The 23744-nt window shown below is 42.2% G+C and overlaps 2 protein-coding genes across 3 annotated transcripts in view; both read left to right on the top strand.

Annotated features, from left to right (window-relative positions):
- LOC120540730 (protein-tyrosine sulfotransferase 2-like) overlaps nucleotides 1–7416 on the top strand; it is a 30823-nt gene extending 23407 nt beyond the window's left edge. For both annotated transcript variants that reach the window (XM_039771750.1, XM_039771749.1), the window contains one exon: nucleotides 6257–7416. The gene's annotated coding sequence lies outside the window, so the exon portion shown is untranslated. The remainder of the gene's footprint in view (nucleotides 1–6256) is intronic.
- A 95-nt stretch (nucleotides 7417–7511) lies between these two features.
- LOC120540728 (clustered mitochondria protein homolog) overlaps nucleotides 7512–23744 on the top strand; it is a 30278-nt gene continuing 14045 nt past the window's right edge. Inside the window, exons 1-19 of the mRNA XM_039771747.1 lie at nucleotides 7512–8422; nucleotides 9911–10008; nucleotides 10140–10311; nucleotides 10477–10620; nucleotides 11050–11192; nucleotides 11271–11425; nucleotides 12205–12330; nucleotides 12422–12557; nucleotides 13554–13646; nucleotides 14503–15179; nucleotides 15277–15356; nucleotides 15727–15831; nucleotides 16290–16390; nucleotides 17410–17562; nucleotides 18205–18267; nucleotides 19108–19358; nucleotides 19523–19607; nucleotides 19729–19882; nucleotides 20667–20806. Of these exons, the coding sequence (XP_039627681.1) occupies nucleotides 8359–8422; nucleotides 9911–10008; nucleotides 10140–10311; nucleotides 10477–10620; nucleotides 11050–11192; nucleotides 11271–11425; nucleotides 12205–12330; nucleotides 12422–12557; nucleotides 13554–13646; nucleotides 14503–15179; nucleotides 15277–15356; nucleotides 15727–15831; nucleotides 16290–16390; nucleotides 17410–17562; nucleotides 18205–18267; nucleotides 19108–19358; nucleotides 19523–19607; nucleotides 19729–19882; nucleotides 20667–20806 (2940 nt within the window). The 5' untranslated portion in view covers nucleotides 7512–8358. The remainder of the gene's footprint in view (nucleotides 8423–9910; nucleotides 10009–10139; nucleotides 10312–10476; nucleotides 10621–11049; nucleotides 11193–11270; nucleotides 11426–12204; nucleotides 12331–12421; nucleotides 12558–13553; nucleotides 13647–14502; nucleotides 15180–15276; nucleotides 15357–15726; nucleotides 15832–16289; nucleotides 16391–17409; nucleotides 17563–18204; nucleotides 18268–19107; nucleotides 19359–19522; nucleotides 19608–19728; nucleotides 19883–20666; nucleotides 20807–23744) is intronic.

Here is a 23744-nt window from a genome sequence, read left to right as displayed (position 1 = left end):
GCAAGTTAGATTACGTTATGACAATGTTGTGAAAGAAGTCTATATATATGTTTGTCACAGGCACCTTGTTGAATCTTTTGTAACTAATATCTGGCATTGCATTTACAAATGTTTGTAGGATACATATGGGGACCTAATTAAATTAAGGACTAGTTCCCCACCACATGTCAGTAACTGTGACATTCAGAGAACACATATCTAGGATACTAGATACACATGGTGAGGCTACTTGTACCTCACAGCTCTTCTTAACTGATGCTATGGATGATTTATGTTTGTGCCTCTGTCCAACAGACAAGTATGACATCATTATTTGAAATTGTATCTGAGGTTTACAGAGGCTGGTTACCTTTCCCACAGCCTTAATCCTTGATTAAATGTAAGCTATCAGATACTACTTAAATATTGTGAATCACCAATAATAATAATTTGAGGCAGATTTCCTTTGCTAAGTATCAGATATTTTACTGTGTGTCTGTTAGGGTGAGTGCATCTGTAATTAAACCTCTTCAAAAACTGCTCAGAGAAATATTAATTTTCCGAAAGCATATTGGTGGCTCTGTGCCCAAGGATCAGTGTTGGTATCTGGAAGGTTTTCGGTTCAACTCTTTTTACTGCCAGAAGGGATCCTACTCTGCTGGGCCCTTGATCAATGCCCTTAACTGAAAATTGCTCCAGGGGACTCTCACTGGCCAGCCCAGAAGAGACTTATTGAGACCAGGGGCCTCGTGCATAATGGCATGCCTATAATGCACACTAAAACATGATGTACGGACAAAAGTGTAAATATGCCTACGCCCAAAAAATTCAGATGCACAAAACTGTGCATAAGCCACCTTCCACACACTTCCACTACATTAATCCCGGCCAGTGTGAAAGGTATCACTAGTGCACGCACCTGCCGCCCCACCCTGACTCTTCCCAGAATTTTGCATATTTTAATATGCCAATCAATATAAATAGCCCTTTCATTTCAGTATTTGGTTAAAAGACAATGGAATTAAAGAATTTCAGCGAATGCAAAGTTGAGGCAAGGAAAAACATACTGTTTGTTTGCTTAAACAGTGGTATATACAACAAAAGGAAGTTCAGAACAGTGCCCGGAATGAAAAAGAAGTTGTCAGATATCAAAGTCACTGTAAAAAGGCGAGTCTTTACCTACTGTATGAGTATCATATGGAAGCATATTAGGGTATAGAGAAAAGAAAAAAAATAGGGACAGTGAAAAAAAGGTCAAAGTGTCCACATCAGTCTCGTAATTTATTTAGTCATTAAAGTAGAACATCATAAACAATCTTAAAATCAATGTTAAATTTATTAGAGTTTCTCAGATCCCATTGTAACTAAAGTTATGTTAAATGCTTTGTATTGTATGTGTTCTTCTATGTGCTCTTAAACGGGCTTTCTCTTACCCCGACAGGACACAGAATAAATTATATTCATTATATTACAGCTCTCTGAACAATTTAAATACTAAGATTTATACTTGATTATTATTTTTATGATGAAATCAATTAAAGCATTATTAAACAAGGGGTTGCACAGTGGTGCATTGGTAGCATGTAGCTGGCTCCCCATCCATAGTTCCTATAGTTCCTGCCTCCCGCAAGATGTTTGCTGGAACATGTGTGACCCTTGATTAAATAATTTATTTCAGCAGTACTGTCTCTTTCAAATGTACTAACCTCCAATTCCTGTCCTTCCTTATCTTACTCCAAGTAACCAATCGCCACACAGTAAGTTTAGTAATAAATGTCAAGCCATCCTTTATTATTATTGTATGATCCAATGAGATTCAATATGCAGATCCTCCATAAACTTATTTTCCTATAAATTGATAAAATAATAATACAATACAAACAATGAAAAATACACAATATACATGTACATATATAGTGCAGATAGTGCAAATGGTTCATGAAGTGGCTCAGGTTGTGCAGTATTACAACTTCAGTGCAAGTTTACAGTGAGGTAATTGTAAGGATAAGTACAAACATCCTACCGGGAGCACTTGATGGGCTGATTGAGTGTGTTTTATAGCTCTTGGGGTGAAACTGTTTCTGAACCGCGAGGTTCATGCAGGAGAGCCTCTGAAGCATTTGTCATATGGGTGAATTTCAAATAGACTGTGTGCATGGCATACAATTAATCAATTATAAACAAAATCTACAGAAATTACCCAAAAATGAGAAATAATTGAAAACTAGCAAATATAACAGTAAATCATAAAATGCACATGAATGAAGCTTGTAATGCAACAAATAAGGAGGTAACCAAAATAAAATCTGGTCAAGGTACATTTCTGAAAAGTCATAAAGTGTATGGAGGAGGATATTGTAGTCATTCCTGAAAATTAAATATGTAAATCAAACCAGTGGCAAAGTAGTAAATAGTTTTTGGTTTTTTTTTCCATTTTGTTTTATACTATAAGTAATATGAGTGAGCAATAGCAATAAGCTTGCACTAGAGTATCAAAACATATACAGTGGAACCTCGGTTTGTGAGCATAATTTGTTACGGAAACGTGCTTGTAATCCAAAGCACTCGTATATCGAAGCAACACATCGAAAATTATAAATGCAAGAGCACAGTATTACTTAGCCACTAACCTGGTCATGACCCTGCCTGATTTCTGTGTCTCTATATAGGAGAGCGGTAAATTTCGCTATAATAAATAACCATGCTGTTCCTGTTTCACTCTGAATAAAGCTGGTTTTGCTAAAGTACTGAGACTCGGCCTCATGTTTTGGGGAGCATAACAGGGACTTGCACGTTACAGCACACACAGACATGGTCACCATGCTCTAGTAAACAGTATACAGTCATGCGGATGTGTTGACTATATGAGTGAGGCACGCCGACTGAGAACGAGCATGGGAGATGATTACCCACAATCCCCACGTGATGCTTGGCAGGCAAAGCGTATACATACTACAGTACTCGTTAAATTTAATTAAAAATTTAAGCTCGTATTGCAAAACACTCGCAAACCAAGTTACTCACAATCCAAGGTTTCACTGTATATACAAAGTAAAGCAAAATAGTCCTCCAAAATAAAATGTGCAAACTGAAACCAGTAAATTGCAACCAAAAGTCAAAACAGTAAGTACGACAGACAAGTGTTCTTGCATTAGATTCACAGCATATACAATCTGATTTTCTACACGAAGGAAGAAGCAAATGGGCAATCAGAAAATGAATCTAGTAACCATCAGAATCAGTACAAGACAACTGGGAATAGTCCTAAAAGCCTTGAGCACTGATAAAAAGTACAAGTTTGTTACTAGGGTGATTGCATTCATTAATCAACTGATAGAAAAGAATTAAAGTAAACTTTTTTATATAAACATTTTGTTTACACATTGTCTTGTACCAACAACATGGTTGTCACTCCTTTGTGTTATGCAAGCTGTATTTTCTAGAAATGTACTTCAAATCGGCCACTATAGCCTTTGCTGTTGCATAGCTCAAAAAAACAATAAAGCCAAGTATAGCAAGCTGTGGTGCACTGATTACACAAATAATCTGATATGAGTTTACAACTTTTATCACAAAACTAACACAATTACATAGTAAAACTTTGTCATATCTTCTTTACATAATATGCAGATTGAAATAAGAGAATACAAAAAGCAATGGCAGACTTCCTTGTGTGCACAAAGATTGATATTATCAATAGGTGTTGTGTACATACTATAGAAACAAAGCTGCTTGCAGTTATTTATCAAGCTAAACACATCATATGTTAAAGTGCAGTTGAAGTAAAGAAGCATCAGCTTCAGCAGAAAATGTTTGGTAACATTTTGATGCAAGGTTTTGTTGAATTCATACTTCAATCATTTCAATCTCTTCCCATTGATGTTTCCAGAATATCTTGTATATTGATCTGTCACTTTCATTCCCTCATTGGCCATTAGTGAATGTGTTGTATGCAGCATTTTTTGGGGGGTTTTAGAAATCCAGTCTTTTCCAGCTGCAGGGGTAATAAAAAAGCAAGCCTGGACACACCCTATTTTTGCAAGGATATATAATATTTGTTTTTGTCCTTTCAAGAATGACTGCCTCCAGGCATTTAGAGATAATAGTGCTTTAAACTATTGAGACCGTGAGGTCAAAGTTGCTAATTTCAGATATGACCAGAAAAGAAAGTACAACAAATGTAAAGAATAGCCCTTCTTATTTTTAATGCCTTCCACATGTATACCACTTACTGCTTCATGATTATAACACTTTTTGAAAAATAAAATGCCATAAAACTCAGTATTTGATTACAATGCGTTTTGCGAACAGCTTTTTATGTAAGCAAACGGTTTGAATTCTTTGAGTTTTTTGCTGCAGCCATTCTGATTTGTTGTTTGTTTTGCAGCATTTGTGACTTTGCAGTAAGTGAAATGCAGACTTAATAGGATTTAAATTGGGGGATCTAATCAAAGGCTTTTTTTTTGTTTTTTGTTTTTTACTTCCCCCATTTGATGATATCCTTGTTTAGGTTCATTAGACTCCTTTTAAATTATGCTGGATCAAATACTCCTGCTTGAAATGCTACTGAAGTTGAGAAGATGCATCCGCTGTATAGCATGAATAAAATCAACCCAGGGCAAGCCTGATGACTTTGAATGCACACTACTGCACATTAACTGTAATCCTTTGATGTTCACCAGCTTTGCAAAATAGAGCTTTTAATTGATTTAAATATATACAGAGACACACACACACACACATGATACAATCCATTCAGAAAGTCTTCTGACTCTACCTGGGATTGATGTGAACTCTTAGAAGACCAACTTGATAAGAGACAGATGATTTCAAACTGCATATATTATTATTATTATTTTAAAATAGTTTCTTACAAGCTCATGTGTATATGTTCTGAGATTCCTGTAGCATTGCTGGCACTCTGATTACACCCCCAGTCTCAGTATTTTGGCATGTGAAAACAGGTTTAGACCTCTGTCAGTTGTAATGCAGTTAGATAAAGATCTCTAAGTTCTAGTCTTGCATTTGCATTAGTTGTAACAAAAGCTAAAAAGGAAGGAGATTCTCACTTGCTTATCATCACAAGGTGTCTGAAGGTGCAGCACGTATCCTGGCCAAGTCAGGCATCAGAATAGCACACAAACCCAAGAACAATCTGCGCACAGTCCTCTTGAATGCTAAAAACAACAAATCAGTCATGAAACGCAGTTTATAGCAGTTCTTGCCCAACGGTATACATAGGACAAACGCCAAAAAGAATCGCAACACGTATACGTGAACATTGCAATGCCGTCAGAAGAAAGGACTCGCGATCACTGATCTATACACATACTGAATGAACAGGACATACATTTAACTGGGACAATGTACAAGTAAGATTTAAGGCCAATACTAAAATTGGCAGAGAGCTGGCTGAATCTTGGCTATCAAACAAGAATGCCATCAACAGACATTTGGACATAAATCCAGCATATGCAAACTTAAGAAGAACATGTTCATAATAAATAAAACTTTACAACTAATAACCCCCCAAACACCCTCCAAACTCACTGACTTAGACACGTTATTTTTGCTATATATTGCCTTTGATTCTTGTATGTCTAAGCATTATCCTCTGATGGGGCTGGAAGCTCAGGAATAAAAAAACTACTTTATGATACGTGATTCATTTTCTCCCTTTGTGGATCTCCAGCTGCAAAAAAAAAAATGTATATAAAATGGCTACAGAATATATATCGGTAGACAAACATCTTTTTAAAATATTGAAGAAAAGCAGTTAAGATTACGTGTATATTGTTATGCCACTAGTCACTGAGCATAGTGCAACATCTTGTATTTGTCTATTGAGCTGAAATTTTCAACACAGTTGGTCCTCAGAGTTTTCAAAATCATACCTCAAACAGTGATCGCTTGTTTATGTAACATGGCATAACTTGGCAGCTCCACGCGAGGGCTTTTATTGGCTGGTTCCAGAGTGGGTGTTTTTGAAAATGAAATGGGATCATTTCCATTAGACTGACAGCTAAAAGAGCTCTTAGAGCAGTTAATGGATGTGGAGTGAGAGAAGTACAGTTTGGGAAAATTAAGCTTGGCTTTTTGCCAATCCAGAACATCGTGTTGAACTTTCTTGAACATAGTTGCAATGTTATATATCGTATCATGACATTCTCAGACCCGCTTGGAGTAATGAATTTGGTGAATGGTTCCATTTTTAATGTGGTGTTAGGGCTTTTCTTTTACCTACCTTACTAATATTCCTATTCCCTTCTGCCTACAGGTGCTGCAGCTAGCCATGTTAGAGCCAATAAATCCTGCGAGACAGCCCCACCACACCATCTAGAGCGATGCCTGGATTGTGTGTATTTACATAACCTGTATGCTTTTGCATATGATGCCACTAAATACCTTTGGTTTTACTTTTTATCCTCAAGTGCACATTGGAACTCTTCAAAAAAAAAATGCATGGCTCTCTGCGCAACCTGCTACTGATTTAAATAGAGAGGCCTGTTCAAATACAACATATGGAAGAGGACTTGTGAAAAAAGGGACAGAAAAGTAGACCCCCTGCCAATTAAGCAGTCCCCTTTGAGAAGTGTCCAGGAATGTTTGGTGTTCTTCAAGATTTGGAATCTCCTGCAGTTTCTTGCAAGCCACTTTAGGGAGCCAAAATGATGAGCGTATTCCTCATACCTTCAAAGAGACGGTCACTTAGAGGCTTTGGGGTCTGAAAGTCTGGAGAATGTTTGGCTTTGAGATACAGTGACAGCACGTTGAAGCCAAACACAAAGAATGGACCTCTATGGAAAACCCCAGCATTAATCTGTTCCACAGTAGAGGAATGCCTACTGAAAGATCTTTGTCTTCAAACCTTGGTGTGTGCCCGTCAGTGTTAAACAGCACTAGAGTTTTACAAAAGCTGTCAGATGCTGAACTTGGGGGTCACTGGCACAGTCTCGGGAGTGACTGGACTTAACACGTTACTTCTGCAGCCAATTGGGCAGTTGGGTTCTTTCCCATAGATATCTGTGGTTTGGGAACACTGGGTGTTAAGAATTTTATAAGAAGAAAAATATTTGAAACGTTTATTCTGTTTTATTTCATTTAATTGTTTTTAATCTACGGGTAAAATTAACTAATTGTGCCATAATTATTATTTGTTACACTGAAATGTTTGTACATTTTAATTGTACTGTATATTCTAATTATATTTCTGTGCAGTAAAAGTGCATTTTTTATGAGAAAGTGAAAATATATTTTGATATAAATATGTGAATTACAGTACTGTATTAAGAAGAATCTACCTGTACATAATATGTATTTTACTTTAGATCAATGCATTGATTAAATTATGATTGTGCCTTGAATTTTGCTTATTTTTTAAATCCCAAAACATTTAATAAAGTAATGCTTGCACTAGGCGGGCTCACTTGATGGTCATATGCTGTTGGTGAAGTCTTGTTTCCTATTTAAATAATCAGAATCAGAGTGAACAGGAGTTGGTATTATATATTTTATTATGTTTAGATAGACAGAAGTTTCTTTGTCTTGCAGGGGAAATTTTGTGTTTGCTCTTTAATTAAATAGATAAATATATATGTACACACTATGGTCTGAACACACACCAGAATGACTAAAAAGGAAGAAAACGTATTTCTTTTGAAAACATTAAATACACAGTTTATAAATATAGATGAACACAAACAAGCACAGGAGTAGCAGAAGATAGTTGGAGTGGCACATTTTATAAAATTGTGGTCCTGTGTCAAACGTGTAATTCTGGTAAAGGGATAGTGAGTGGCACAACTGTCTATGGATCCCATACAGCCACTTGATGTAGATGGGTGGTGAGGCCGGCATGTGGTGGCAGCGCTGGTCACAAAGGTTGTCTGTCTAATTTGCCATTACTGGTATAATGTTCTATGTTGTAACTTAATGTTAATTGGATTGCATTGTGCAAAAGTGGGTGTACAGTGTAAGTGTGTGTGTGTATATTATATAATACAGAAATAAAGGCTGATCCAAACTGAAAGAATCATAAAGTGGGCAGAGAGCTGCATTAGTGAAAGGTTGTGAACTTTGCTCGCGTATCATGGAGTGGGTGGCACCAGGGTGAATGAGACTCCGTGCTATACTCGTGCAATGAGTGCACTTCTGGCCGGCAATAATTCAGAATACCTCAGGCTGGTGTGGGGCAGACAGTATGGAGTTAACTTCACCATCCATCCAGCTTTGCATTCCAGCTATGATGACAGCCTCAGGATACACGCCATCTTTTTGACAGCAAAGCGTGCTGTTCTGCGCCCCTAAACCAAAGTGCTTTCAGTCAGTGCTGGCTGAGAGGGAATAAAGCGTTACAGACTTGGGGGAGCAATCTGAATAATGGACCATAGTCCTTTGGTAAGGCAAATGGGCAGTGGATGTGAAGAAGCAAGCATGGAATTAGGTAAGATGTGTCTGTGTAATCTGAGGCACCAACCTCGACTGGAACAATCAGGGCAACCAGACTTCGATAAAAAAAATCAGAGTTTAAATAACAGCGTCTCTAGCTGTGTGTGTGTGTTGTGATCAGTAGAACTGGGTTTCTTAGGAATTGAAGAAAATTTTTAACAGCGTGTTATAGGCTTACTGAATTAAAACAGGTAAAATCTTGCATTTTATTTTTCTCTGTTTGGTAAAATAAGTGCACTTTTATTATCGACATGAGGTTCTTGATGAAACAAACACTGGGACTTCCAAGACATAACCAGTTATGGTCATTGCTACTTGGCCGTCTCTTTCCCAAGTCCACTTACAGTTGCTACAAGATCTTTTTTGGGGTTTTTTTTTTAGGTTTGATTTTTCTTGTAGCCTAAAATGCTGCCAGGACTTGCCAACTTTTTTCCTGCCTGGGGGTAATACTTCTGTGAACTCCGAGTCGCGTTAGTACCTATCCTGAAAAGTGCTGTTAAACGAGGGAGGAAGGACATTTAAGAAAGATTCTCTGATACGAATAGTTTAGGAAATATCAAGTGTTTAAAAGTCAATGTGTATTGTAGTGGACACCATTTACAAACTTGTCAGTGGACTTGAGTAACTGCTGAGCTGCGAACGAAGCTGTGGGGCAAACTTGCTGAGTATGTCAAAGCTGCTTTGAAAGTAATTCTTCTCGTGTGTCTCAGTTTTACATTTGGCTTCTCTGTGTGGCAGCACTGAGTGTGTGGGCTGCAGCTCGCTCTGATGCGTCCAGCGCTAGACAAGACCCCCACTGTGAGACCCTTGGTGAACAAGTTTACCTGTCTGTACCCTATTAAAAAGATATCTACATACTGTAAATGTACAGGGTGGGCAAAAGTAGGCTTATAGTTGTATGTGAAACAGTTTATTCTTATTTTATTAGTTATTAATTATTGTGTCATTTCTTTGTATTATTTGTTGTCTCATGTGTCTTATTAGTATTATTAGTGTGCTGGAGTGTAGTAATCATAACCTGTACGTCTTTTTCATACAAACAACTGTAAACCTGCTTTTGCCCACCCTGTATACATGAGGCCACTTGAAAGATTTGCATCCACTGCAGCTATTTACACTTTATTTATGATTTTTTAATAATTGGTGCCTAAGAAGGTTAAACAGCCTGCTCGGGGTCACCCAGTAAGAAGCAACGACTGGTGTAAAGCGCAGCCCTCCAGGCTCTGCTCGTGCTGCCCGCTAATGTAACTTGTAACATTGTATGCCCAGAACGTCCTGCAATGGCAGCGACGACGACTATAGAAAGACATTTTATACGAGAAGGGGGCTTTGTTTTGAGCACAGCTTTGCTTCCGAAAATAGAATTTGATCGGCTGATCTCACAAGCTCCGAGATTTTTGGGATGTTTCCACATGCTGGTAGCCTGAGGCTGACCATTTTTCATGTTTTTATTTTATTTATTTATTTTATTTTTTTTGGTTAGGTGCCATCAATGTACGGAATTCAGAGCCTGCGGATGCCAAAGGCGCCGTGTTTCCCGTGAAGATCCAAGTGCCTGGCATGGATCCATTTGAAGTGCAGGTTGGACGTTTTAACAGCTTTTTGGTTGTCCGCTACAGTAGTAAAGATGAAAATTAGAGCCACTAAGACTAAGTTAGTTGAATTAACTTAAAAGATGAAAAACTAGACAGGGCCTTCAATGCATCTTGCAGGTCAGCCAGCAGACGTCGATTCACAAGGTCATGCAGGCTGTTATGGCACGCCAGGAGTCTTGCTGTAGGACGTGCTTCTCTCTGCACTTTGGCGGCTCAATCCTGGACCCCCAGTCGGAGCTGGGTGCTGTAGTGGGCCTCGGGCCAGGGGCTGAACTTAAACTGGTTGAAGGTAAAAAAATCAAAACATTCTTGTAGTTCTTTTAGCCTGTTAATTGTGCGTGCAGGTAGGCAGCCATCATGCAGCACGTCATGCAGGCCTTTGTTCTTTGGCTGAACTTTGTGCCCCCCTCGTCAAGCGTGCTGTACTCTGTTAATCTCATTTCTGTCCTTGCAGAGCTGTATGCTTTACAGGACGCCCGAGCTCATGTGGCCCATCTAATGCGACTCTTACGAACTCAGGAGGCAGGTGATCCTTACAGTGGGCAAGCTTGTCATTCCCTTAGCTTCCTGGAGGAGGTTCTGAAGGGACATGGATGTGGTAAGACACTGTCGGTGCACACAAACTGGGAAATGTTTCTTGAAAATGTTACACCTATTGGAAATAAAACAGCAGGGCACTGCCTGAAATCCCTCCTGACCAACAGAGCGGTCTAAGGGCCCCCTTGTGCGCCGCTCCATCTGTGCTACTGACCCTAGAAACATCAGGCTGCTTCATTTCAGATTGATGGTCTTTCTCCCCCTGGCTGTGGACTGTCCACGTGATTCGAGTTCTCACTCCATCTTAAAGATGGTCGATTTTCCTTTGGCATTGACCCACTTCTTTCTCGGTTTCCTCTACTCTTCTAAGGGCTTCAGTCATGGGTCGTCCCCCTACTGTTATTTCCTCTTGAGTGTTACCCGTGCTCGTTCCTCTTCTGCAGAGTAAACAACCAGCTTCACTAATGGTTTCTTTTTCTTCATTTTTAAGAACCTGTCAATGGTAGCTGGAGTAAATGGCCGGGCTCCCTCCCCGGATGTGACCTCTCTGACTGCGTGGTTCCTGACTATATACGGCCCAGATGCAAGGAGCGGCCTCTTCTGCCACTGCAGCCTCCGAGTGCAGAATCCAAGGTGAGCTGAAGCGGACGCCTGCTTGTGCTCCATGCTGCTCAAACTCGACTTTCACATCTACGCTTCCAACCCACACAGGCTCCTCCATGCCTGCTCAGCTTGATCATAAGCCAGTGGAGCCCACCTCCAGGAAACAGGAAGCTGCATGGGGATCTGCTGTACCTGACCGTGCGCACGATTGAGGGACGGAGTGTGGACATCACGGCCTGTGCACGTGGCTTCTATGTCAACCAGTGAGTCAGCAGAAAATATCAGTGACAAAGCTTTTTAGAGCTCCGTCCAGCGCGGTGTCAAATCGCAGCAAGGCCAGGCCGGCTGTAAGAAGAACAACAGTCAATCATGGAGTTGTCGTCTTTAACCATGAACAGGTCGTCTGTCTTACATTCTACAGAAGGACGTTTCAGTTGTTGATGTACTTGAAGCCAACAAAGTATCTTTAGTTCTACTCTGAACAAAAAAAGGAGGAGGACATTGTTGGCAATTTTAGAAGCTGTTTTATGAAACGCATGAGTTTTAGAATTAAAAACTGAAGAAGACCATGATAGATAGTAAGAATTGTGGACAGGTGGAACGACACCTGAGGACTCCAGGGAAATGTTGGGGTGCTAGCTGGATCGCCTCTTTTAATCCTATTTTGACCACTATCAAAGAAAATGGCGAAAGATAACAGAAATGACGGTAGCCTACTGGGCTCAGTGGACCAGGGCCTGACTGGGTCCTCCGTCCTTTATGGCGTTCAGGTTCAGATCGAGACGTCTTATCAGGTTCCGACCAAAACAGACGCAGTCAGTTGCCATTTTCTCAGGACTGCAGGTGAGAAAAGAGGTGATACTGTTAACACCCCACCCCCCCCTCGCCCTGGGGTGGTACCACATACCTCTGAGGAGCCCAGAAGGTGATCCTGTGACGCAAATGTGTGCCAGCGTGTTTCCACAGATGCTAGCTACTTGGAAGCTTTTCTAGTAGTTTGACAGGGCTTGTGTGTTATTCACAATATCCAATCTCCTTGTAGGTCCAGCTTGGATAACTTTGACCCCACCATGGCATCTCCTGGTCTACTCAGCCATTCCCTCTCAGACGTGCTTTCTCAGCTCAGCCCAGCTTTCAGAAGGGGGTTTGCGTTCATCCAGAAAAGCAGGTAATCCAGCAGCAGCCACCTTCCACCCAGCTGAAGTGACCGTCATTGACACGGTGTCACCCCGTCACCTCTGTTCTTGGTTTTCTCTTAGGTTACCAAATCACAGCCTTGACAAGATGGAAGCCCCCAAGAAGATCTATAGCTGGACATCTCCGAGGATAGCCCACAGTGCGAACTGGGAGCCCTGCAGCCTTGGCCTGGGGCTGGAATTCCATGGCTCAGAACAGGTGGGATTAGGGGGAGTAGTGACCTCAATGAGCACTTTGGCTGAACTTGAGAGTTTTTACGTTGGTTGCACCATACAGCATTTGACCAGCAAGGCTTTGGCAGCCATGAATAGTTCCGTCATTTTAGTGCTGCCAGCCATTAGGCCCACAGGAAACCTCTTGAAAATCTATCTTGTGGTCTAATAACATATCTGATTACTTTATGCAGAAGGAAAGTGAAGATGTTTTTGTGTTTTAGGGGTATTGGATGTAGCATTTACAAAGGAAAAAAATAAAATAATTGAGTATCACATACCCATCACATGTTCAAAGTGATTGTTGTTGCTGAACGTGCCTTCAGATTTTTGAATAGCTGATATCAAATAACACATTGCACACCCACACTTAGTCCTTTCTGGGAAATGTTTTGTGCTGTTGTCTTTCTTTTTCTTGAATGGTCTTGTTACACTGAATTTTCTGCACTGTCTTGTCTTGAAATCTCCTCAACCGTAACTGTTGATGCTGTGGATGTGTTTTGAGTCGAAGAAATCCGACAAACGACATTCATCCCCACATTTCTTAGAGATGGTAGCCCTTTAATGAGCCTATGTATTCTCAGCACTCATGAACACATGGGAAGAGCAAGCCTGTCTCAGGTCAGTGTCTCATGGCACCCTCTCGCCACCACCAAATCAGCTGGAGTCGCTCATCGGGCAAGAGAAAGAAAATGTCCGGGCACGGGAAGCACCTCAGCCAGGTAAGAAAACTGGACTTGGAGAGCTACAAGGAGATGATGCCCCCTGCGGCTCCACTTGGGCAAAGAAAATGTGAGGCATCTGATATCATTCAAGAGTCATCCCGCACATGAGAACAGCGAAACAAGACAGTGTTGTTTGTTACTGTTATTCATTTGAATCTCTAAGCAGATTACCTCATGGTCAAGTGAATGTACCTTACCCTGGACAGTGCAGATGGTGAGTGGCCATGCTTCTTTTAAATGTGTGCCTCCTCCTGCAGATCAGAGACTGGAATGAGGAGTTCCAGACGGCTCAGGAGCTGCCCCAGACCACCCTGACGGCCCGACTGCACAGAGATCACTCCTTGTTCAAGGTACCGTTTTGATTTACCTCTAAAGCTTGTAGCTAGTTCCTAATTGCACTTTTTTTGTTTTTAATCAGAATTTGTCTCATCAGAAGCCATTTTGACACCCACCAAAAATATAAACTAAATGTAAGAAGTATTCTATAAATGATTGACCTTAAGCTGAAATTGTAAATCACTGTCACATCCAGCAGCCATCCCACCTGGATGATAGTACTGGTAATCCCCCTGAAGTAAAGCATGTTTGTGCCCAGCCAGTACTTGGGTGGGAGATCACCTAAGAAAAAGTGCTGTTGGGGCACTTAACCAGTGGTCTGGGTGTGGATCCTAATGCCCCAGTGTGGTGACAGGGACACTGGGCTGCACAAATTGATGCCATTCTCCGGGTGAGATGTAAAACCAAGCTGCTGACTCTCTGTGGGCATCCTTTGAAAACAGTAGGGTGTCCCCCGATGTCCTTTTTAAATTAGCCAACCATAGCCTGGTCATTCTTATCACCTATCCCTTATTGGCTGATCGCCTCTCATCCTCTCACCACCTAAGAGCTAATGTGTGGTGAGCGTATTGACACAAGAATGGCCGCCATTACATCATCCAGTTGGATGCTACAAATTGAGGTGGCTCCCCACTGTCTACAAAAGCGCTATATAATATAAATGTATTCATACTGTATGCATGACCGCGTGCCTTTTGCCATATTGATCCATCCATTCATTGAATTTTTTTACTTTCAAGACACGAGAAGTCCCAGATTTTCCCCCATTTCGGACACATTTCTAAATTGTTCTCATTTGTTTCAGAGAATGCTGGCTGGTCTCCCGACATGTTGTTTTTCCATACTCTTCTTCAACGTTTTCACTTTTAGGTCAACAGTGATTTTGTGCTGGAAGCCACTCGTGGGGCAGTAGCAGCCGTCGAAGGGAGCATCATTCCAATAAACCCGAGTGAAAATCCCTGCCTGCATGTCTTTCTGTGGAAAGGCATCTTCTTGAGTTTGGCATCAGATGGTGCTGTAGGTTGTGACAAAGCTGCTCGTGCTGTACCGAGATTGGACCTGGCAGGAATTCAGGCCTACAGCGGCCTACTGGAAATGGCAGACAGGCTGCACGCTCTGGCTACTTGCATCATTGACTACCGTGGTTATCGTGTGGTAGCCCAAGCTTTGGCACCTGGCGTCCTGGAGCGTGGAGTAGAGAACCGTATTTTGTATGGCTGTGCCAATTCCGGACATGACGCAGCCGCCAGTAGGAAGTTTATAGAATTGCTGGGCCAAGCAGCAAAACTACTTAGGATACAGAAACATGGCGTGCTGCTGTCATCTGGAAAGCAAATTAGCATTTACTCTTCAGCTGACTGCAAGGGCATTGTGGGCAACGACGGACGGTACTATATCTTAGATCTCTATCACACGTATCCCCCAGACCTCAATTTCCAGCCCCAGAATCAAGAAAGGGATGGCACCTCCACAGGTCTTCTTCATGAGTTCCCTCATCAATTCTACCGTTTGCGGCCAGAGGTCATTAAGAGCTTCGTCCAGCAAAAGTGAGGCTGTGGTGTTTTTTAGTTTTTTTTTTGTTTTGTTTTTTTTTCTTACCTTGTCTTGTCCAAGCTGAGAGGACTATCGTTTTGCTTTCATTAGATACTCCCAGTTCATGAGGATTGTAATGGAGAAGATGCAGGACACAGCGGATGATGGGACAAAGCCCTCACTGGAGGCCGGTATGTGTGCCAGCTCTTTCAAACCGCTTTCCATCACATTGTCACTTTACTTGTCCCCTCCTTTGTAGTCTCTGATCTACCTTCTTGCCAGCCATTAATGGTGGATTGTATCCAACCAAGAATCAGAATCAGGATCAAGACAGGAAATCAGCTCATTAGAGGACATGACTGCATGCTGTAGATACACATGTTCTGCCAGTTTTAGGGCTGTTAATGGAGAAACATTGAAGAGACTCAGAGAGACCTAATTCATGCAATCTCCACCCACCATCAGAAATCAACCAGGAGCGGCCAAGGGGGAACTGCTTAACTGTGGAAAGTTCAAAAGGGGTTTCTGCACATTTCATTTTGCTTGTTTTCCCCTTTCCAGCTGGACCAAAGGGTGTCGATGCAGTGAGGGTTGCCTGCAAAGAAGTGGGCTCAGTTAGTGACATCATGTTTGAGATCCGTTTTAACCCTGACATCAACTCACCGGGTAAGTGATTAAACCGGTGCCCCCAACAGAGGTTTGGTTGTATTCATCTGATGTGCCAGTTTGTAGGGTCGTTACTGTCACAAATGTATGTGCTAATAAACATGTGACACCTCATCTCCCTTCAGCTGAAGTCAAGTACCTGACCTCAAACCTTCTGTCTTCCTTTCCTAAAAACCTCTCTGATCACAGCTAGCAATTGTATGTTCAGTTACAAGACATATAAGGATACTAATACTGATGACATTAAGCATCAATACAACCGATTCATATGAGGGTCTAGAGAAATGATTTATTCAGCTAGAAGGGTCAACTCGTTTCGCTCTGAAAGACATTTTAAGAAATGATAAGGACTGTGAAAATAGAAGCCAGTCACATCCACACAGTGAAACCCAAAACAAAGCCGCAGCCCACAAAATGCGCACACCATTTTAGTTTGTCTTTCTATCTCCTCTCTCCAGGTGTGCTCTTTCCAGACTCCGAAAAGGAGGCTCTACAGAAGCAGACGGCTTTGCTGCGACAGGCTGCAGACTTCCTGGTTTCCGAGCAGATTCCATCATTTGTAAGCGGCTGCACATTCCCTCTGTTATGTGTGTCTCTTGTCTCTCTTGGTCTTTCCTTGGAGCGCCATTGGCTTCCTGCTCTTGGGTTTTTTTCCCTAACTCGACACCGCATCATTTTTTTCCCCCTTCATTTGGTTTTAAATTCCCACCCAATAATTAAGTCAAGTCAAGTTGGGGAGCATGAACTGGTACAGTGCAGTGCTGCACCCACCACATGACGAAACAGCTTGGGATCCCAATTGGCAACCCCCCAGGCAGACACGCTGTCCAGTCCCACCCTCCGGAAATGACCCTCTATCTGCTGCAGCCAGGTGTTATGAGGGGCGACCCCTTGGCCTGGTCCAGCCACTCGGGTTCCCAACAATTAGGATCCTGCAAGCCAGATCACCCTCTGGAAAACGTGCCTCATGGCTGTAGTGCCGTAACTGATGCTCCCTGACAATGCAGGTAATGTGCCTCATTCGGGACTCCATGAGCAACCGCTCATTAGACACAAAGTCAAACCAACGGTACCCAAGGATTTTCTGTAGAGACACAGTACCAGAGGAGTCCAGTCTTCGTCTCGGGTCACTGGATAGCGTCCATGTCTCACAACCATATAGAAAGACAGGAAGCACCAGGACTCTAAAGACTTGGACCTTCGTCCTTTTGCATAGATATCGGGGGCGCCATATACCCCTTTCCAGCGACCTCATAACCTTCCGTGTTCTCCCAATCTGTCTACTGACTTCACAGGAAGAGTCACCAGAGACATGAATGTCACTACCAAGGTAAGTAAACCTCTCAAAGTTTTTCTGTGTGTTTGAACAAATCTGTGCCTTTATGTGTACTAATTCTGTATTTAGTGATTTGTAAAGTTTATACCTACGTTTTACCAGTGAACTTGTGACAACACTCAGCGAAGAGCGCTATACAAAAATAAACTTGCTTGAGAAGAGTCATTGGCTGATAGCTCATTTCTTGTGAGCCAGCCAATTTTAAATTTCTCTTCTTTTTCTCATTCGGTTTATCCTGCTAGATTACGGACTGCCTGAACCACCTCACTGTGCCTGTGGATGGCAGCACTATAACAGCAGCGCTCCACCAGCGAGGAATTAACCTGCGCTACATGGGAAGAATTGTGCACCTCATCAGCGAATCAGAAAGCAAGCAGCGGCTGCAGCACATCTATGTAAGTACAAACAGCCAATCACTGGTGACGTGTGCTGGCAACTCCTCCTGATCGTCAGTTAGTTAAGTCACTCAGCACCTACCCTGGATAACCTAAACTGATGTGGAAGCAGTATTGGTGCACTTAGGTTTTCACACGTAGGTTGTGCATTTTGCCATATATATATATATATTTTGTTTGGAATAATTCATGAGAAAGTCATGTTTGTGTTGTGATGTTTGTTAACTGAGGTTAGATATCTTTCATTTTTAAATAAGATTACAGTTAAGAACATGATGAGATAATTATTAATTACACAACAGTGTAAAGGATATGTCACATTACATGACTTTTCATTTACATAATCTTAGTGAATTGGTGGCAGTCATGGCACACTCTCATGAACAACAGTCACGTAATGTGACATATCCAGTGACTCACCCTTTAGTCACAGGTACATTTTATATTCCTTATTTTTGCTGTTTCTTTAACAGATGCATTTTCTAAATGAAAGTGATACCTGAAAACCTCCATCAGAAAGCAGAGTTGTTCTCTGCTGCTGTATAGATGCCATTTAGTGATGTCTGCCTCCTGATTTTAGGGAGGGCAGTGATGGCAGGAATAGTGCCAGCTCACCATTCTCTCTTTTTGTCCCTCCTCCAGCGGCTCCTCATCTGTCAGATGGTGACACGATCAGCCAGACGAATCTTCAACCTCTACCTGCAGGTGCGAATCCTTGCTGAACAGCCTTGAGGTCAGGGATTCACTGCTAGAAAAAATGCTCTTTAGTTGACCAGAATATGACAGAAGGGTCCTTGGGCTACAGGTGCTGCTATTGTAGACTGTCTGGTGTAGCTTCTAAGGAACTGGACTGTAAAGCAGACATTTGCCAGTTCAGTCAATTGAGCAGATCACTTAAGTTGTCCAAAAATAAATAAAAGTAAATGTGAAGATTCATACCGTCTCTCTGTACTTGTAAACCACCTTTATGATGGTGTGCGCTATGGAAAGGTGCTGCATAGAATGAAGGTGGACTGTTTGTCCACTTTTAGGTGATGCCCGATGTCAGCTATGACTCTCTTAAGACTTACATAATCTCCCCTCTCCTTAAAATTCATTCTCAGTGGTGTTTGTTTTCTTGCCAGCCAATGATATTAATTGTATTCATACACAGTTCTGCCATTTGCATTGGGTAAAGGCATCTCGTTTTCAAATGTCATGTCCAGTCATAGTCCATAAGGAGTTTGCGTGTTCTCTTAAGTTAATTGGTGACTTAAATTGAACCCGTGTCAGTGTGTGATGGACTGGTGGCCTGTCCAGGGTTGTTTCCTACCTTGTGACAAGCCCCCAAATTGGATTTTAAAATCTAATGTTATAGGCATCTTCTAAGTAAAAAATATTAGGAATTGATCATGTGTACATGTCTCTTTTTTGGCAGGACTGGGTAGCACTTTTCATAATTGTTTATTGCAGGTAGTAACAGAATACGCTGAGGCTTTGGTTGAAAGGGTAGCATTGAATGGTTTAGCTAATTCCAACCAGACCATATTTCTTCCTCCCTCACAGGGTGTGAACGTATCCAATATTTCTGCTGCTGTCAGCCATTTCCTCAATTGTCTTCTGGGCTCACCTTCCAGTTCCTCCAACTCAGTGAGCGGGGAAAGCAGCGGACTTCGCAAGAAGAAGGCTCGGCGTAAAGGGCGCAGCACAGCAGGGAGTTTGGATGCCACAGCCTGGACAACGCTGACGCCATCTGAGCTCTGGGCTCAGCTTCTACAGGATGCCAAAGAAACCTTCCACTTGACAACACACATAGGGTGAGTCTACGTTTACAATGTATGGAGCCCTGATCCAAGATCATGGTGCTTGGATACTCTGAATGTTGGTGACCAACACAAAGCATCATTTTAGTATTGTTTCTCCTTTTTGTTCATTCAGAATCCCACTAATTGTTGTTTTGTAATTTATTTTGTTTTTCTAGAGATCGAATTGACCAGGTGGTACTGGAGACGGGTGTGCAAAAGGTGTCTCTGCTGAGGGAACTGTGTCTGAAGTGTGGGATCCAGGTATGGCTCCGTGTCACACTTCTTTTTGTTGAAGTGTGGTGGTTCACAAGTCAAGTAAAATTATACAATCACACAGCTGCTGGGTCAGAGTGCCTTCTATAATCCTGTCACTCTTCTTCAGCTCTTGTTACGAGAATACAGCCTTGACAACCAGCATACTTCGCCGTTCAACCCAGAGGACATTGTCAATATCTTTCCTGTTGTGAAACATCTTCATGTTCCATCCATTGATGGGACCAAGATGCTTTGCAGAGCTCAGGCTAGCCTGCAACAAGGTAAGATGGTGAACCTCCTATTTCTGAGGTTCATGTCTCTTTACTTTCATCTCGATACTGAATTTAATATTCTCAAGTCTGCATCCTCCAGTTCAAGGTTGAATGGGGCTGGAGCTTATCTTGACAACATCAGGTGAAAAACCTGAGCCAACCCTGAGTAAGGCACATAAGGTACATGCCATTTATACAGCAGTGAAGAAAGAACTGTGCATTGTGATGGGGTTCTAGAAGTATTACATTCATTCAGAAGATGCATCTTTTAAAGAACCCACACACAGAGAGCCAACTGATCATCACCAGTTAAACAAACATGGAAACCCTGCACCGGAGAAGAGCTCACAGACAGTTTCTAAACCCCTGGATTTTTTAGTTCAGCAGTCAATTTCCATGCCAAAACACAAATGGATTAATTACTATGATTATCAAGTGTATTTACACATACAGGACAGTATAAGACCCCAGATTCTGTTGAAAAAAAAAAAACAAAAAAACACTGCCATTAGAATACTTTACTCTTTGTTTGTTTAAATAATTAAAAAAAAAAACATTTAGCTACATTTATTGATGCCTTTTTTTGTGATATTGTTCTTCAATTCTTGTACAGAGTGCTATCAAAAAGGGCTTCGTAAACATTAAAAGTGAGAGTTTATTCTTGTCAGATTTTTTTTTTTTTGAGGCAGATCCATACTTGCAAAATTCGCTTTGAATACTAATGGAATAAAAATGTACTGTATGGCAGAAGCAGGTGCCTGCCAATGTGTAATCACTAAAAATTGTGTTGCAGGTTGCCTAAAAACTGGTTATCAGCAGCTGCAGGATGCCCTGGCCCTCTTCACCCGTGTCTATGGATTCTTGCATCCTGACTCCTGCTTGTGCCTCCAAGGGCTGGCAAAAATTGCCTACATTGCTGGCAAATACTCAGAGGTACTGTATGTGTGTTGTGTTCTCGGACATTTGCATTCCGTTTAATCACAATGCACCCTCTAATAGAAGCCATCCTCAAAATCTTGTATTTGATATAATAATAAAGGCCAAGATATACACGTCCTAATAGAAGCTCATCAAAGTTAACACTAGACTGTCCAGGGTTATTAAGCTACATGAACGTATTATAGGTAACCATCGTGTGCTCTACAGGCGGTGATCGTACAGAAGAAAGATGTCATTATCAGGCCTGGGGCTTCGATCATCGCAACACTATCAATGGATATGTGAGTCCGCTCTTACTGCCAGTGGGCTAACTTGTGGTTCTTGTTTTAATCACCGCAAAATTCGCAGTTTTCCCAACGGAAATGTGCTTCTCTTACTCGACTTGTTTGGAAAAGCGTTTAGGCTATAAAATGCGACGAGTTTATAATAAAGCCAATATTATAATCGATTCTAATTATTATAATATTGAATCTCTGAGTTATTAGAATAGTAAATGATTTTAAGGAACAACTCGGGTAGAGGGTGGTAGACATTACAAATGCAGCCTTATTTAGTTAACTGTTCAGTTGGTTTCCATTGCTGAGCAATTCGACTAAACACCCGGAATGAAATACAAACGAATGTCGGAATGCTAGGGTCCTGCGAGCCAGCAGTCTTATGCGAAACGCAAAAGGCTGTATGTCAGCGGGCTATTCTCAGGATAGTATCCTGCTCCTCACAGGCGGTTACTTTGAGTGCTAGAAGCTGTGACCTGCCGGGATTTCGGTCCTCACTTTCTACTAGGCTTATACTGTAAGGTCCACCCGGCCAGTGGTCTTCACGCACGGGTCTTTGAAGGAGAAGCTCCACTGGTCCGACGGGATTTTTGTTAATGCTGGTGTACCCCTCCATGTTTCTATTTTCGTGCGTGTTTCGTATTCGCGTGAAGCTTTATTAGCATTCGGTATATTAAGGCTCGATTGTCTCAATTCTATGCAGCGAATAATATTTAAACAGGGGAATTCATTGGCTCTTGCACCCCGCGCGACCATGTTTAGGACTAAGTATGAATAAAAATGAGTTGGGATAAATCAACAATGCAGATTTATTTATTTGATTGTTTGCTTCCTTTAAAATTGGCATTTGGCAGCCTTATTGTGCGAGGCTGACTGTCATGGATTGATTTTAAACACGAGCACCGCATCGGACAGCTTTTAGTCTTTTTAGTCAAATTATTGCTTTCTTGCAGAGAACGACGGTCCATTATCAGCTGATCAGCCCCCGAGACCGTCGAGCTGAGCATTGACGCAGGAAGAGCGGGTGGAGGGTGGTACAAAGTTCAACATTATGGACCGTCAAAAGGAGGAGTCAGGTGGACGGAATGGGGGAGCTGTGTTCGGGCTGGATGGTCCTCGTTAAAACGCTGAGGTGGTCCGATTTCAGGTGTAAAGTATTAAAGAGGAGTAGGGACTGTATTCTGCATTAAAGAGCTACAGATCTACACATTCAGTTAACTCCCATAGCGCACTGGCAACGAACATTTTTTTTTTTTGCTTTAAAGATTTAGGGACACTGCGTTTGTCGCTTTATACCGAGAAATTCACGTTTCTCACTGCAAAATTGTAGTGACCACGGCAGGACTGGAGATCAAAATAGACCGCTCAAGATAAAAGAGACCCTCTATAGTGGGGCTGCAGAAAAAGCTTACCACCAACCCAGACGGCTCGTGTTCAGTCCAATAGCTCGCGGAGTGACCCCTCATCAGACCTTCGTTTACTTTTTCGTCCGACCGCATAACAAATAGCGAATTTTGAGAGGGGGCTTCAGAGAAGCGGTAGAACAGGCGATCACAAGCCACGGGCAGCCAGCGTTCAATCGCTGATAAGCCGGGTAACGATTGCCGCCGTAAAGTAAATAATAATTTATATGCAGTTTTTCACAAGAGGGCATTAAAACAACAGAGTTCTGCCACGGTGCGAAAAAGGGTCCGCTATGGTGAAGCGGTAGAAGCAGCGATCACGAGACCTTGGCGACCCGCGTTCGATACCAGCTATGTTAGAAAACCGCTAAAGAGCTCGGTTTATATTGATTTTACGTGATAAGGCCTTACAAATACCGAATGTGGGGGTGTGCTACAAAGGTCCTGCCGTGGAGAAGCGGAAGAATATACGCTCGCCAATCGCGGCGTCCGCGATCGATTCCCGGCAGCCTCCGTCATCGGAGGTCTTACTTATATGTTACCCCCTGAGGCAGAATTACAAATACCGAACTGTGTCGCGTTCTTAAGAAAACCCGCCGTGGAGAATTGATAAAGTAGCCGACTCAAAACCCCGGCGATCCCAGATCGATCCTTGGTGTCCCTGAACTCACCAACACAGATATTACTTATGTGTTACCCTGTCAGGCAGCATTAGAAATACCGAGCTGTGCCTATGCCTTAAGGGGACCCGCCGTGGGCGAACGGCAAAACAGCCGACCTCAAGCCCAGCGACCCGAGATCAATCCCCACAGCGAGGAACACCCTCCAGCGAGCAGTCCCTCTCTCATATATATATATTTTTCCCCCAAAACAAAAGTGCAATAAGAAGCAACAATACTACCAAGGGCAAGTATCGATCCCGGGCCGCTGAGGCTTGGGGTCTTCGGTTTTGCCACCCACCCACAGCAGCGCCCCTTTAGGATAGGCCACAACTCGCTATTTGTAATGCTAAAACCCCGAAAAGCTATATACAGTATAATTAAGAGGATCTTAGTCATTGAATCACACCATCCAGCGGAGGGGATCGATCGCAGGATACTGAAGGTCAAGGGCGCCCGCTTTACCATTTGCCTACGGCGGGGCTTCCTTCAAGGGAGGGTGCAACTACCTATTTGTAACCAGCTTCACTAAAAACTGCATATAAATGAAGACCCTTGGGGGTTGTGGTAATCAGGTCCTTGATAAAGCCTACAT

Source organism: Polypterus senegalus, chromosome 12, assembly GCF_016835505.1.
Source record: "Polypterus senegalus isolate Bchr_013 chromosome 12, ASM1683550v1, whole genome shotgun sequence".
Taxonomy (NCBI): Eukaryota; Metazoa; Chordata; class Cladistia; order Polypteriformes; family Polypteridae; genus Polypterus; species Polypterus senegalus.
This window is presented reverse-complemented; position numbering and strand designations above follow the sequence as displayed.